The sequence below is a fragment of the Sander vitreus genome, chromosome 20, assembly GCF_031162955.1.
Source record: "Sander vitreus isolate 19-12246 chromosome 20, sanVit1, whole genome shotgun sequence".
NCBI classification, from domain to species: Eukaryota; Metazoa; Chordata; class Actinopteri; order Perciformes; family Percidae; genus Sander; species Sander vitreus.
In genome coordinates this window covers 15,310,292-15,327,614 of record NC_135874.1, presented here as the reverse complement: position 1 = coordinate 15,327,614, position 17,323 = coordinate 15,310,292, and the positions used below count along the sequence as shown (strand labels likewise).

At 38.5% G+C, this 17,323-nt stretch overlaps 1 protein-coding gene across 1 annotated transcript; it reads left to right on the top strand.

The window, feature by feature from the left end:
- Positions 1-1,641: 1,641 nt before the first annotated feature.
- On the top strand, positions 1,642-17,119 carry ppm1aa (protein phosphatase, Mg2+/Mn2+ dependent, 1Aa). The gene is made up of 6 exons (XM_078276794.1): positions 1,642-2,050; positions 3,011-3,864; positions 3,983-4,100; positions 8,264-8,375; positions 8,486-8,543; positions 12,244-17,119. The coding sequence occupies exons 2-6, from the start codon at positions 3,028-3,030 to the stop codon at positions 12,271-12,273; spliced, it is 1,155 nt and encodes a 384-aa protein (XP_078132920.1). The 5' UTR covers positions 1,642-2,050; positions 3,011-3,027; the 3' UTR covers positions 12,274-17,119.
- The last annotated feature ends 204 nt before the right edge of the window (positions 17,120-17,323 follow it).

Below are 17,323 nucleotides of genomic sequence, written 5' to 3'. Positions count from 1 at the left end.
GTGTCCATGGCCTCTAATGTTGCAATAATGCAGGTCAACCGAGAATAAGCAGGAAAAGCTAAAAAAAAAAAGGTGACCGTGACACTGGGCTCTATTAAAAGACACATGGTTCTACAGCAGAATCCTGAATATTATTATTACATAAGGCATATTTGGACATAAAACATCATAACAACATAAACCAACGTCTGTAAAGTGCCAGTTGTCTCATATCCATTACCAGACAATAGTGTTTCTTAGCATCAAGGATATAGACTCCTGTATTGTGTATTGAAACAGGCTGCATCCATTTACAATTTCAATTTTTCTTGGATTAATGGTGTAGGCCTATACTGTAGCAGGCTGTATGCAGTGTAGGCTTGCAAAATCCTAATCCAAATTCTGAACACCGCTAGAACAATAACATGGTAATTAATAACATTGCTTGTTAGCATCTACCATTGGAACACTTAGGTCATATCCTCTGTAATTTTTCTGAGAATCTGAGGGTTTAGCAACCAAGGAGAGTTTACATTCTAAAATTAAAAACTTACACTGAATGGTTAATTTACAGACTGTATAGCCTATATAGACGTCATATACTTACATTTGACCATCTTAAGGCCAAAAAAACAAAACAAAGGAAGTTTAGGCAATACCTTATATAGGGGACCTTTCTTTTTCCATATTACAACATATATTAAACTAATCATTACATCATACACACATTACATGTATGTGAAAAATATATACATTTTGATTCATGAATCCTTTAAATATGCAAACTCTGCCCAATCAAAAGACTGTCATCCATTATGTGACAGAAGAGCATACTTACATCTGTGGATGCAAGATAGATTTTTACCAATCCAATTACAGATCTGTGACATGATGTGCAGGCTATATATCTGATTTGGGAGGCCATGTTCTTGCTTACATATGCCTCTTGTGTTGCAGCCTGAGAAGCCACAACTCTACAGGGATGATGTAATGTTTTCGAGTACGCAACCTGCAACATCCGGGTCCTGTCTCTGTGGCTCTTTGCCATGGGCGTATAAGTAACTGGATATCACGTTCAAATATGGCGCCCCATTCATTCCTATGAAAGTTGTTCAAAGAGTTCTTCCACTAGTCAGGCCGACTGAGCTGACTTCCCGTTGGTCCCCCGCTCACACGAATGGGATTAAATAATTTAATCACGCGGTTCTTTTAGACTTCCCAAATGTTATTTGACTAAATTGATGACATTCTGAAAATATAAAGAGTAATTTCTGGGGGGTTGTGATGCTTTTTTGGGGTGTACGTCACGTGAGGATCCCGGGAGTTGTATTTTTTTTAATACTTTATTTAAAGAACACAAATAAGTAAATCTACAGTATGTACACACAAATTGTCCATACCAGAGGTTAGGTGCATATATATATATATATATATATATATATATATATATATATATATATATATATATATATATATATATGCACCTAACCTAAACCATAATTTATTTATCCTTATCCTTCTTGCAATAACTAAATTAATTGCACAAAAAATAGCATCTTTTTCCATCTCGTTACCTTCAAAACATGTAAGAAATGTCTCCTGAAATTAAATGGTTTGCCCAGTTCCCGGAAGCTGTAATTACGCAGTGCAGCCACAACGCCAAAATCGTTTCACAGCCAGCCTAGCGCCGTTCGTTCCTGGGGGCTTGCTCTGTGCTGCTCAGAAGCTAACGTTAGCTAGCAAGCTGTCAAGCTGTGTAGTGGAGAGGCTGGGACAGACGTTTCAGCTTCCCCCTGGCTTTGCCACTCAAGGTTCCGGGACATAAATTACTAAGAAAATCTGTGAAATATACTTAAGATCGCCAGCTGAGATAATGTAATGCATCACGGGCGTACGCAAAGAGGGACCTCCGCACTTACACCATTTGTATGCTAACTGGCTAGCTAGCATAGCTAACCCGTCGCGACCCCTCTAGTTTCGTCGGTGTACCGTCTCTGGTGTGAACTTAGACCAGTCATTCCTTGTCACTGTCGCAGCTTCCGTTGCTGTCAACTAGTATTTTGGATATTTGGTAAGTCATACAATGTTTACTCTTAAGCCTGCAACTGTTGGGTGACGTCGGGCTGTTAGCTATCCTAGCCATGTTAGCATTTAACGCCAGCGATAATAAGTTAGCAAGGCCGAGGGCTCTCCTTGCCTAAACATAACGTTAGCAAACCATGGTTGAGGGAGGCCTGTCAAACTTAGCTGTGAGGGACAAGGGTCAAGGCCCGCAACTAGGCAAGGGTGTTTGTTTATTTGGGTTGTGGTCTGGGTTTGCTACAGAGCTAACTTCTTCCGTTAATTAAATAGGAAAAGCTATCCTTACTGAGCATGCTCATGCTGCAAATTAACGTCAGCTCACCACAACGTTGCCATTAATGTTGAATTTGTCAGATCTCATGAAATTGTTTTGTGGTGGTTATCGGGTAACGGTAGCTCTGCAGGCATGTAACGATAGCTTTAACTAATACCCAGTAACGTTAGCTAACGTTAGTATGGTGAAGTGTTGTGCTTAACGAAGGTCAGATAGATGCTGCCCAGTGGTGTGTTCAAATACAATTAAATGTCTTGCATTACACTCATTACATTTAATGTTAAGCGTGACGAGGCTGTGGTTTAAGGGAGTTTCAATCTGATCCACACCAGCAGTGTTCCTAATATGTAGTCAAAATGTGTACACAGGTCTACTATTTTTAGATAAGTGCAGGGGGCCTAAACTCAGCTCCAATATGCTAATCTTTTTCCACAGATAGATGAAATACGTGCTATATGTTTAAACACCATTATTATAGAATATTGTGTCCTTAGCAGTAGACATGTATTTCTTTGGAACATTTTCAGATTTAGTTTTTTATTTAAAAAAAAATAGCATTAGCATAATTACTCAATCAGAAACGGAATATTGTATGAACAAAGTCTTTAAATTATTGGCTAAACTACATTTCTGCCATATCTTGTAAATTGATGTATTTCTTTTATTGTGTCACAGGTCTTAAAAGGGACACAATGGGTGCATTTCTGGACAAACCAAAGATGGAAAAATACAATTCCCGTGGTGAGGGCAACGACCTGAGGTATGGGCTAAGTAGCATGCAGGGTTGGCGGGTTGAGATGGAAGATGCACACACAGCGGTAATTGGTCTGCCTCATGGTCTCGACCCCTGGTCGTTCTTTGCCGTTTATGATGGCCATGCTGGCTCTCAGGTAGCTAAATACTGCTGTGAGCACCTGCTGGAGCACATCACCAGCAACTCAGACTTCCAGAGTGCTCTACAGGAGAATCCCTCTGTGGATAGCGTGAAGATTGGGATCCGCACCGGATTCCTGCAGATTGATGAACACATGCGAACCATCTCTGAGAAGAAGCATGGTGTGGACCGTAGTGGTTCCACTGCAGTGGGAGTGATGATTGCTCCGAGCCATATCTACTTTATCAACTGTGGCGACTCACGTGGACTCCTCAGCCGGGGCGGAGCTGTGCACTTCTTCACACAGGATCACAAACCCAGCAACCCTTTGGAGAAGGAAAGGATCCAGAATGCCGGAGGCTCAGTCATGATCCAGCGAGTGAATGGGTCCCTGGCTGTGTCTCGGGCTTTGGGAGACTTCGACTACAAGTGTGTGCATGGAAAAGGCCCGACAGAGCAGCTTGTGTCTCCTGAGCCCGAAGTTTATGCAATAGAGAGATGCGAGGGGCAAGATGAATTCATTATATTAGCTTGTGATGGCATCTGGGATGTCATGGCCAATGAGGAACTGTGTGACTTTGTCAGATCAAGGCTAGAGGTGACAGATGATCTTGAAAGAGTCGCCAATGAAATTGTTGACACCTGCTTGTACAAGGTATGGCATGTCCACAAAACCTACATTCACATTTTGTTACACTCTTGTCTTGTTATCATGTCTTGGTATCATGCTTGATTTACATGCCCTCTGTGTTTTGTTTTTTATTTTTCCACAGGGGAGCCGCGACAATATGAGTGTTGTGTTAATCTGCTTTCCTGGGGCGCCAAAGGTATCTCCAGAAGCAGTGAAACGGGAGGCTGAGCTGGATAAATATCTAGAGGGCAGAGTAGAAGGTAGGAGAGAGAAATTATATTTTGAGTTAATAGACCACCATAGTAGAATATTCACGTAATAATCCCTTTTACTTTTGTTGTTATGATCATTTTCTTGTTTAGTGTAAGTCTCATCCCATCTAAGATCATGGGAAAATATAAAGTTTGCAAATGTTTGTATGCCACAGCCAAGTCAGTTTTATTTATATAGCCCAATATCACAAATCACAAATTTTCCTCAAGGGGCTTTCTTGCCACAGCTGTGTGTAGAGCCAGGGAAACGTTCAAAAGCCTGTCTGAAACAAAGCAACTGTTTTCCTTTTGATTTCCTTATGGTTATAGAGCATATTCTACAGTGGTCAGGAAGAACAACATTTGAAAATAGGCAAACACTAGACTGAGTATAATCTAAGTGTTTAATTGTTGTTGTAATCTGCTTGATTATAACTGCTGGGGGTTCTTAAATGTCAGATGCATTTTAATTAGGCCTAGATCACACCTAACACATCCGGTTTATCTTTAATACACATACTGTATATATTGACAGACAGGACTATATCAGTATTTTGCAGTGTTTTTGTTTGCATTATGCTGAAAGTTTGTAACATTGAAACACAAACCTAAAGACTTGACATTTTCTCTCTACAACGAGAAGGCCACTGGCATAGCAGTTTTTATTTATTTATTTAAAATGCTTTAAGCTAAACACCTATTCTATTGGGTAAAATCCCCATACACTTGCTAATTTTGTTTAATTACTTGTATCGTTCAGTAGACCTTCATCAAGTAAGCTTAAAGCTACATTGTGTAAGAATTTCTCCCATCTAGCGGTGAAATTGTATATGACGACCAACTGAATATTACTTTCTAGCCCCCCCAGTTCTAGTTGTTTCTTCAGTTCTAGCTGTCTGTGTTACAGCTGCATGACGTGAGTCGTCTGCCAGGGAAATCACAACGTTATGCAAAACATGCTATAGTTAGCCAAGCAACTATGAAATTTCGAATTTACACAAATAGGCAGAATTACCTGTCGAGAAGAAAGCAGGCAACTTTTATAATCCTTGCTCCTCTTTCGATCTTGGAAAAGCCACTCCAATATTAACATTGGTCTTGTTGCTTTGCCTGTCGCGTTGTCGTTTTAATTCTCTTTTTAACTTCCTTGGCGACTCCGTTACATGTCCTCGAGAATATAGGTGTGATCCTCCATCGTCAACAGGCTTTCAAATCTGCCGGCAGTCGCAAGTAATTTTCTCCCCCTCCCTGGCATTCGTCACGGTGCCACCGAGTGTAAAAGCGCGAAAGGCGGAGGTATGTCCCTCTTTGGCTAATGTATTTTAAAGACGGATGTGCAACATGGCGGCCGTCATTCGAGCGACTCGCTCCTATGTATTCTGAATGATTCTGAATGGCAGATTCTACGCGTATGAGAATACTTTGATTAGTTGGTGAATGAGCACATATTTGTGAAAGAATTTACACAATGTTGGTTTAAGAGTCTATTGTTTAAAATACACAACCATTAATTACATTTACCTTTTAGAGACCTTTTAAGAACTTAAGTCAACTATTAACAATAACAATGCACAATCAATTACATGTTAATGTCATTTTTATGTTATATGTAAGTGTCTTTGAAGGAATAGAGACATAATTTCATCTGGGAATTAAATTTAACTCGCATTGTTCAATGTTCAACTTGACAACCAGATTTAAGGGTTTTGTCTATAAAACCTTTCTGGTTAATATTTTTCTATTGTACAGTAGTTGGCCATTGGTCTCAAACATCATTATCGCTCCCTTTCAGTGTTGCACTACTAAACCTTTATACTTTCGATCAGGAGACAAAGTCAAGTGAAGTCAATTTATTTTAATATAGGCCAAAAACACAATCCCACAAATTTGGGCTTTACAACCTGTACAGCATACAAGACCCTCTATCCTTGGACCTGTGATTTAGAAGAGGAAAAACTGCCCCAAAAACCTTTTTCAGTGGGGAAAAAAAGGAGAAATAAAACTCAGGAAGAGCAACAGAGTAGGGATCACTGCTTCAGGATGGGCTGACATGCAGTACTGTAGATGTAATGCATACAGAGAAAAATATAATTTAAAATAATTTATTGAAGGTGGCATTCTCTTTTTGTCTGTGTAGATGCATAACACAGGAGTAAGGAGAGTGTTACTAAGAAAACTATTAAAGAGCAATATAAGTCATAATGGTATCATTTTAGTACTATCAAAACCAAACCCTACTCTTATCTTCTGTGCTTCAGTCTAAACAAGAAAATATTGACCTGTAATTAAGGGAGGTTTCAACCATAATATTTATTTACAGCATGCTCTTGTGCACAAAGAAACACATTTGTATGACATTTTAATTGCATATATCAATCAGATACAGTGGTGTGAAAAAAGTGTTTGCCCCCCTTCCTCATTTCCTGTTCCTTTGCATGTTTGTCACACTTAAGTGTTTCGAACATCAAACCAATTTAAACAATAGTCAAGGACAACACAAGTAAACACAAAATGCAATTTGTAAATGAAGGTGTTAATTATTAAAGGTGAAAAAAAATCCAAACCATCATGGCCCTGTGTGAAAAAAAGTGATTGCCCCCCTAAACCTAATAACTGGTTGGGCCACCCTTAGCAGCAACAACTGCAACCAAGCGCTTACGATAACGTGCAATGAGGCTTTTACAGCGTCCTGGAGGAATTTTTGGCCCACTCATCTTTGCAGAATTGTCCTAATTCAGTTACATTAGAGGGTTTTCGAGCATGAACGGCCTTTTTAAGGTCATACCACAACATCTCAATAGGATTCAGGTCAGGACTTTGGCTAGGCCACTCCAAAGTCTTCATTTAGTTTTTTCTTCAGCCATTCGGTGGTGGACTTGCTGGTGTGTTTAGGATCATTGTCCTGCTGCAGAACCCAAGTTCGTTTCAGCTTGAGTACACGAACAGATGGTCGGACATTCTCCTTCAGGATCTCTTGGTAGACAGCAGAATTCATAGTTCCTTTTATCACGGCAAGTCTTCCAGGTCCTGAAGCAGCAAAACAGCCCCAGACCATCACACTACCACCACCATATTTTACAGTTGGTATAATGTTCTTTTTATGAAATGCAGTGTTCCTTCTACGCCAGATATACTTGGACACACACCTTCCAAAGAGTTCCACTTTTGTCTCATCGGTCCACAGAATGTTGTCCCAAAAGTCTTGGGGGATCATCAAGATGTGTTCTGGAGAAATTGAGACAAGCTTTGATGTTCTTTTTTGCTCAGCAGTGGTTTTCTCCTTGGAACTCTGCCATGCAGGCCATTTTTGCCCAGTCTTTTCCTGATGGTGGAGGCATGAACGCTGACCTTAACTGAGGCAAGTGAGGCCTGCAGTTCTTTGGACGTTGTTGTGGGGGTCTTTTGTGACCTCTTGATGAGTCGTCGCTGCGCTCTTGGGGTAATTTTGGGCGGCCGGCCACTCCTGGGAAGGTTCACCACTGTTCCATGTCTTCGCCATTTGTGGATAATGGCTCTCACTGTGGTTCGCTGGATTCCCAAAGCTTTGGAAATGGCTTTATAACCCTTTCCAGACTGATAGATCTCAATTACTTTCTTTCTCAATTGTTCCTGAATTTCTTTGGGTCTCGGCATGATGTGTAGCTTTTAAGGATCTTCTGGTGGACCTTACTGTGTCAAGCAGCTCCTATTTAAGTGATGCCTTGATTGTGAACAGGTGTGGCAATAATCAGGCCTGGGTGTGGCTAGAGAAATTGAACTCAGGTGTGGACAACCACAGTTATAGTATGTTTTAACAAGGGGGGCAATCACTTTTTTCACACAGGGCCATGATGGTTTGGATTTTTTTTCTCCTTTAATAATAAACACCTTCATTTACAAATTGCATTTTGTGTTTACTTGTGTTGTCCTTGACTTTTGTTTAAATTGGTTTGATGTTCAAACACTTAAGTGTGACAAACATGCAAAGGAACAGGAAATGAGGAAGGGGGCAAACACTTTTTCACACCACTGTATTAGTAAGTCCTACGGAGTTCCTAGGATTGTTTTTGAAGGAGACATGCATTTAAATTGAGACTAGTTTCGACCCATGCAATGAGCCCTATACAGGATTAAATAAACACTTCTGTACATTCTTTTGAAATGATCCAAATACAACTTTTGTTTTTCAACAGAGATCATCAAAAAGCAGGGGGATGAAGGTGTCCCAGATTTGGTCCATGTTATGCGGACGTTAGCATCTGAGAGCATCCCTAACCTCCCTCCTGGAGGAGAGCTGGCAAGCAAGTGAGTGAGCTTTGCGGTTAGAATTGATGACAATGACAAGTTTTTCTTCAGTTAATTCAGTTCAATGAAAGCTAACGTCTCATATTTTTATACTTTTTTCTTCCACTCAGACGAAGTGTTGTTGAAGCAGTGTACAACAAACTCAACCCCTACCGAAGTGATGACACAGTAAGTATCCTACTTGTCTTGTAACTTCCCCTAGGGTGTGCTTGGCATGGAGCATGCATGCTTTTTGATGTGTGACCAGCAAATTTGAACCAATTGTATGCATGTCATTAGTATTCAACAAGAGGAAACAAGGAAATAGGCTTGTTGCCAAGTCTAATTCACTCCCCAAAAAAAAAAGAAATTACTGACTGCGATGACATAGTGACCTGCCTACGGTGTCTCTTTGCCTTCTTTCCAGTGAATCTGAAAGACAGAGAAAGTTGATAAAGTCACTATTATATAGTTGTAATACTACACGTTTTCTGGATGGCTGACACCAGCAGTGAAGTGGGCTGATTGTTTCCCTTAATGAGTCCTAGTAAAACTTCAGTCGCATAACTTTAATTTAATTGTCAGTGTTTCATTTTGACAAAGGACCACATCTGCATTGCAGGTCCTATGCCAAAGAGGCTCAGTTTCATTCCACATGAGCTGATTTCACTAATTAGTGCTCTGTAAATGAAAGAGGGTAGAGCTAATAAGTGAAATTGTCTGGTATTTGTGTGGATGGAATAAAAGCATTAACTCTCTCACATACTGGTTTAAAAAAGGAACATTGCTCATCATTCCTTTATATACAAACAGAGCACAAAGCTGTTGCCCTCGTCCACTCAAATATCATGCTTTTGGTTTTTCATCAGATAAGCTCACTGGGTCAGCTACGTTTGAATTGTGCACACGTCACCTTGTCCTTCACATTGAAAATTGGCACTTTGTTTCAGTGTTTCGTGTTTGTATAAAGATGGATTTTTCAGATTATTTTCACACATTGAGTTATTTCGGAAATTAGGGTACCTCCAGAAAGCCGTCAGTACTTCCTCCGTATTATGTGGTGCTGCCTGAATACATAATAGGCTAAATTGACACACAGGTTTCCATGGAGAAAGTGAAATTATGTTCTTTGAAATGTTTACAAATGTATTCAACGTGACTCATAGAAACCGTATACAGTATTTGTTATTATATTCATACTTTTGAGTAAGTAGTCATTTGAACCACCTTTTGCAGCATTTGCACTTTCATTTCTTCTAGGACACATCTTTATTATCTTTGCGCATCTGGATATTATCCACTTGTTTGCAGATTTGCTCCAGCTTGGTCAAGCAGGGAGAGGGGGGAGGCTGTGAACACTTTTAATAATTCTTTATGAAATAGTTTGAGATTTGGCCTGCCCAGTGTGGCCACCAAAGGACTTTTACATTCTTGTTCTGAAGCCAGTCTGATGTTGATTTTGCTGTATCGTAAGGTAGGGGAGCAACACTATATATACTGTTGCACTGTTTTTTAACAGTTAATGTGAAATCATGAAGCCAAAAAATAGATGTAAATATAAATAAATTAGTTGTGAACTTTCTTCACTAGTTTTGTGCATCGTACCTAATTGTGAGGTGAAAGTACTGTTACACCTCCAGTGCACTGTGATTGTGTTTCTAAAGCACAAACAATCCCCTATTTGGTCTTTCCCACCAGATGCCTACTACGTAAATCTGGCACACTTTTTCTTTCACAAGCTCCTTGCTCCAAATACTGGTTCAAAAAAAGATTACGTTGATATGATGTTAATTAAAATTTAAGTGGGAGAACTCCTGAAATTGACGCTATGCGATCAGATAGTTTTACCAGAGAAGATGTTACAATTACGAAAACACTCCGCTTCTTCCCTCACAGATGCATTAGTGTTGGAGCTTAGCAAATTTGTCTGTTTTGCCAATCCAGGTGTCAAAAACCTGAGTCACTTGCACCAGTGTACCCAAATAATGTTTATACATTCACTGAACTCTAATTCAACAAAATATTCTCACTGTAGAGCTCAGCTGTCGTAAAGGACAGCAGATTTAAACGGTAAAAGGACGGGCATTTGATCAGGTTTATTTTTGCTGATACAGATCCATTTAAATATGCCCAGATCGGCCCTGTTACCGATCCTTAGGATTGGCTATTAAACATGATTGTCAGTGATGTATCTTGCAGATAGTGCTAAAATAACATGGCAGTTACAACAGTTGAGAATAATGTCAGTCATTGTGAGTATATTTTTTTAAGTCTTTAGCATGTAGTTAATGCACCATTTACTGTTCCAACCCAAAGGATGATTGATGTCAAGTTTATGCCTGAACTTGTAGTGAAAGGTCATTACGTTTGTGTTCAATAATCAGTCTCAACAAGTTGATATATAAACTTGTCATACAAGTTTTTTTTTTTAAATGGCCCCTATCTGTGGCAAGTCAACAAGAGCTTCCAAACATTGTCACATTACAAACCTAAAACAACCTGAAATAGAGGAGGCCTTAAATAGATCAGGAACATTTAGTAAAGTATGAAGTAGCACACAACTCTGCTTTATCATTCATATCATCAACACATGTATTTTATAGCCTGACTAAAGTTCTGTGACTTATCTGTGTTTGGTTGTGAAGTATGGACATATAGCTGGCATGTGTCTTGAAGGTCTGCTTTTTGAATATATATTATCCTGAGCCAAATGAATCGCATATGGGCATAGAGTATATGTACATGTAAATAAATTCCAGCTGCGTCTGTTTTACACGACCGTTCACCTTTTCCAGTTAGATGGATTAGTTTGTGTGATCCTGGGACCAGTTATTGTATCATATGAAAGTAGTTTAGGGCTTCCATATTACCAGGGTTAACAGTCAACCAACTTTTGCGCAAAATATTCGCACCAAGTATATTCTTTTCTTTTATTCTCTTTACTGAGACACAACATTTATGTTCTTATGAGATTATGCTTTACAGTTGCATAATGCAGTAGCCTGGTCTAATATCTGTTAAAACATATAAAAATGTATGTACACCTTTTATAAACAACCTTTATTTCACAAGTACAAATTTAAGTCGACGTGGCCGGGTTGGTTCAGTGGGTAGAGCAGGCGCCACATATACTGAGAGGTTTATGCCTCGACGCAGAGGTCCTGGGTTCGAATCCGACCTGTGACGATTTCCTGCATGTCTTCGCCCTCCCCATGCTCATCTAGCTGTCCTGTCAATTAAAGGCAGAAAAGCCCCAAAAAATAATCTTAAAAAAAAAAAAAAATCAATTTAAGTCGACTCTTGACCAGTAGATTTGGATTGATGTACCGTATAAATTACTATTGTTACTTGTGGTTTGCTGTTTGGCTGAGAGGGTGCTAAAACCATCACTACACTTACCTGAACTGTAAGATTATGTTTGCTATAGCTGGTTGAAAAAGTAGACCGTACTAGTCACTTGTTCATTATTTTACTGTTTATTTGAAACAAATAACGTGGTGTCAGAAGCTTCACACCCTACTTGGTGGTGGTAAGTAAACGATGATACACGGCAGTGACCTTATACACGGCCAATGAGTAATGAGTGTTTTCTATGGCAATGGTATATAGTTATGTTGTACACTAACAAAGCATTCATAAAACAGTTAATTTGATCAAATAATGATATATTACTTAATCTCCAGATTATCTGTAAAAGTATTTACAATAGCATCAAAGATGTTGGGGGAAATAATGGTGTTGAAACACAAGAATCTCTATCAACTCCTGGATGATTTTTATTCTGTCAGTTTGTGTCCTACATGCTTAACCTGTCCTGCTCTTGATGGAGATCTCATGGGTGTATAGCCAGAGTCTGAAGGGTTTTTCCTTCCTCTCCTCTTTTATCAAGGACTCTGCGTCCACAGACGACATGTGGTAACACAACCTCCTACCACTAACACAGCATAGAGTTTACAAACCACCATCCTCTCAAGACCCACAGCAGCTCAGCTCAGCAGTCTGTCTCTCCGTCACTCTGAGCTTTTGGTTTCTAAGAAGGGAATTTCATGGGAGGAGGAAGAAGAGGAAGAGGAGTTGCATGCACACAAACCTGGAATAGTGCAGCACCAATCCACTCTGGAGTTCAGGATCCCCACTGTCTTGTCTTCCCCTTTAGGTTCACCCACCCTAATACTCTCCTCTAAAGTAATCCATAACAAGTGAGTCCCCAAGGTTTTCTTTCTTTTTGTTAATCAGCTTAAGTAGTAAGATTTTTTTTGTTGTTGCTGTAATTAATTTGATTCACATTTCCTTGTGTGTGTTTGTATATTTCTGTTTTTGTGAAGTGCAATTGTCCTGTACAAACAGCCTGTATTTAATGCAGCTTGATTTTAAGTTAAAAAAAATGAAAGAAATGAAAAAGAGAACCTTTTATGCACTATCTGCCTTTTCCTGCTCTTCTGGAATTGTAACAAATGTCTATTCAGTGAATATTACTGCTTGTCCTCCAGGCACAATGTCTCTGCGCTTTTACTTTTCTTTTTTTCAGTTAGTCTATGCTCCTTTTTTAAAAAAAACAAAAAAAAAAACGGGTAAATTGTATAGTTGACAGCACAGTAAGCTCTCTATCAAACCACCTAAATCCTAATTATTTTCCCTGTGCTTTTTTATTGTATTTTATTTTTGTAAGTGGTTTTCTGTACATGCTCAAATAATAATGGCAGTGTTTCTCGGTCATTTTGGAAGTTTGACGTGAATTATTATTATTTTTATTTCTTCTAAGGCATCTGATGAAAAAAGACCCGTGTTAACACATTTGTCTGTGCAAGTAGATACAAGCGTGCGTGGGTGCTTGTGTGTATGTATGTACGCACGTGTGTCAGTGTAAAGGCAGATTTGTATGTGCAACTCTAATTTAAATTTGCTATGGTGGTTCAGACAACAGACCAGGCTGGAGTTAAAGGGAATTGCTTTCCCACTGCTTACCCATTGTCAACCCTTTTTTCAGCCAGTGTTCCATATCATCCCAATATAGGCTTTCACTACTTCTTATTCCAAAAAACTTTGGATAACAGAGTTTACATGCTGTTACGCTATTTGAACAACATCAAGCTATATATCAGAATTATACAGTAACCTGAGATGGCATAAACAGTTCAATTTACCCATGGTGCATTGCATTACTTTACACATCTAGTGTGTCATATTTAAATATCAGTTTCTAAACATGCATTGTTACCAGTGCCCACTGTGGGTGCCATATGATTTATAATCTCTTGTTTCAGCTTTATGACAGCCTATGCCAAGTTTCTTTTTCATGAGATTCAGTTTTTGTATGTGGTACAGATAGAGTTTTAGCCTTTAACATCTGATAATTTGACTGATGTGAACAGTTTAAGCACTGACTATTTTAGAGAAAATCACCCACTACTAGTCTGATGATAGGACAAGCTGTTGACTCTAAAACTTACGTGGCTATTTTTATTCTTCACATGGTCTTTAGTTAAACATTCAAATCAAGAACAAATCGGCTAACTGTAATGAGTTCTCATGGTTGTATAGCACCTTTTTATTCTCGCCGGGTTTGCTCTGCCTAAAACCCTCCCTCACGGCACCACAAGCCAGCACAATACAGTTTGCTGCTATAGTGTATGATCTGTGGGTTCATTTCCCCCTCTGAAAAGATGACTAGTCCCTGACTAAATCTGTATCACACACACACACACACACACACACACACACACACACACACACACACACACACATCTTCTACTACTATCTATATATATATATATATATATATATATATATATATATATAAAATTTCTTGAAGAGAAATGGTTTCTATTTCAGATTTATTTTCTGCCTTTTTTGTCTAAAATTGCATTGTTGGAAATTTATGTATGTATATATTTTGGACTTAAACTTTCAAGGAATAAATCATGCCGCTTGAGTTAGTTTTTTGCCATGGACAAAATGTGATTCTGGTTTGTCTTGGGATGGTTAGTTGAATATTTCTGTGTTTTGGTAACCAAGCGTTGCCCTCTAATCACATTGGTGTCCCTCTGATCAACACTGAGGGTTTGAATGATTTAATTTACATAATACACAATAATAATACTAATAAGTACTACATTTGTAACTCTTTAATTATCAAAATGACAATCTAACTATTTCACTGCATGTAGGTGCAGCAAATTATTAAATCTTTAACAAAACGGACTAATCCTAAATTAGCTGCTTTCTAATAGGCTTTAGTTACAAAAAGGCCACAGACACTCAAATTTCGTAGTAGCAGGTCAATATCACAAGAAGTAACAATATAAAGGAGAACTGAGCTGTAACCCTGTAAAAGATGTTAAGAATGTAAAGCTATTAGAGAGTGATGTTAACTTTATTTTGAGATTTATTTTGCCGTTAGTTAGCTTTTAAAGGTACTCTGGAGTTTTTGACCACTGGTGATGCTGTAGAGAAATATTTTGATGAACGTGTCCTCGCTCTACCAGCATGAGCATAAGGGTGAACATGACTGAAGGGGGCAGTGATGTGTATCAACAGTTGGTGGGTTGGTAACGCGGCATAGTAGACGATAAGACCGCAAGTTTCAAAACAGAAAAAAAAAGCCATTGAAAATATTTTGTCACGTATTTAATAGCATTAGTCATGTTTGGTATGCCTTAAAGACACGCACAATGCATTTTGGTAAGAAATGTTGAATGTAAACCTAACTGTGTTTACAGTGGATACTCCATAGGGTACCTTTAAACGGTCAGTCACCCGAGAAATGACATGAATTACAACTTGGTCATAATTCAGTAGATTTCTTTGTGTGTTTGCATGAAAATGTGGTTTTACTAAATATTCCCTCAAAAGCAAAAACCTAAAATGCAACAAAAAACAAACAGTACAGTAAAAACATTTTTTAATTTACGTTTTTTGAAATAACAGTATTGTATTTCTACCACAATACTTACCAATACCTAATGTAAACTCTTCATGTCAGTTTATTCACTATGTTTGAGACAAACTTAATGTGTATAAAAATGCCTTTTTGTATTAAGATAAGCAGTTTTATTTTGCGATGCTTTGCTTATATTTGTTAAGTGAGTGCACTTAATGTCTCTCATAACAAACAGTTTCAGCACCCAGCTGCAAATCTGGTAGGTGCTGATGACTCTTAAAGCAACATTTCATGCAATTTTTAATAAGTAACATACAATATTTATTTGCATCTCAAGGCCATCGATACCCCCAGCCCCTGGACTGTCCTGCATTGCTCTAGAGATTTACAATTCAGGATGTGGCCCTTAAATGATGCTGGTTAATTACACATTTGTACAAACCACAGAATGAAAAATGTAAAAATTAGCTTTTTAGTATTCAAAATTTAAGAAGATATTGACAGTGGCCTGGCTGTGATTTGTCACATCTGGGCGTTTTGTTTTAGTCATGTAAAATTTCTATCATCGTATCCCTGTTAGACCCACATCCCAAACAAAAAAAGAACAAAAAAAGAGTTGTTTAATTTTTCATGAACTGAAATACCTCATTACATGAATAGGAAGTGTTTCTGTCTTAGGTCCAAAATGCCCCTGCCCCCCTCATAACACCCTCAACTGCTTACCTGTGTAACTTCACCAACTTTTCCACTTGTGTGATGCTCATTTAGCTCAATCTAGAATTGTATTGAGGGTTCAGGGTTTTAGAAAGGTGAGTTGTGTGAGAAGTGACTAAATGACAAAAGTCATGTGCACTAATCATCTGTATAATCAGTGTGTTTTTTTATTAGAAATTGTTATTGTAGAAAAAAGATTATAAAGCTATTTACAGAGTTACCTTCTGGTTGCCTGGAATGCATCCTGTATATTCTTGTACGGAGCACTACCTGGCAAATGTTGAAGAGATTTAAATGCTTGCGCCCTCTTGTACATATTGATGTACCTCGGTTGTGGCGCTTACTGTGTGACCCTTCGCAGTTGTGGTTTATTTGTCCCCTCACAGGGCGACCTGAGCCTCACTTTGCTGACCTTTTTCAGCTCATAAATAAGCTCACCGATTTGCCTTACCCAATCTCATGTTGCCCCCCTAAAATACTTGTTCAACAAAACACTATGAGGAGTAATGCTGTTGACATTACACTCTTATAGATTAAAAACTGTCCCCGTCTTAGGGTACGTAAGCTATCAACAAAGTGACTTTGTCCTGGTTGTTACATGGTACAACTTTTAAACCATCACTGGTTTGTATGCTACCCCCCCCCACCCCCCATATTACCTTATTGAATCTCGGTCTTGAAAGCTTATTTCATTTTTCACTGCAGATGATGTCATACTTTTAACTAATGCAAGTGTTTTAACATGGTAACCTCGTAAGCATTCAAAATGTGCATACATACATTCATGTCTGCTATATTTATGATTACATTCAAGAATAGCTTTAGAGTGCTGTAGATAAGTATTGTCAATGTTGATTCAAATGCTTCTCAGAGGTCTCTGTGAGTGATTTTACAAAGTTCAATAACTGTATATTTTGTATTATGTTCCAGCTCCAAACGAATGGCAGAAAAAAAAATGTTTAAAAAAGCTTTGTTACCTGAACTAAATTGTACTATTTGTGTTGTTGATTGAACAAATTGCATTCCTTGCTTGTGAATTGATGCATTTCTCTTCCTGCTCCTTACATCTTCTCCCCTTCTTTCCCTTTCTTTCATTTTTTAGCCTTTAAAGTTTGAATAAAATTTCTAGTTTGCAGAATGTGTTACTAAATAAATGGGTTGTCATCTTGTACCTCTCATTTCATCACTTTTTTAGCGCCCGAGCACCGATGGTGCGAGGACCCTATTGAAACTGAAGGAATTATATCTGTTTGGGCCTGTTGCACCAGTGAAACTTTCTTCTATTGTAAAAAAACATTTGAAAAATGAACTTGCTTTGCACCATCCTGCCACTTAAACATGTATTACAGTAAGTTTAAGACTCATGTACAGATAT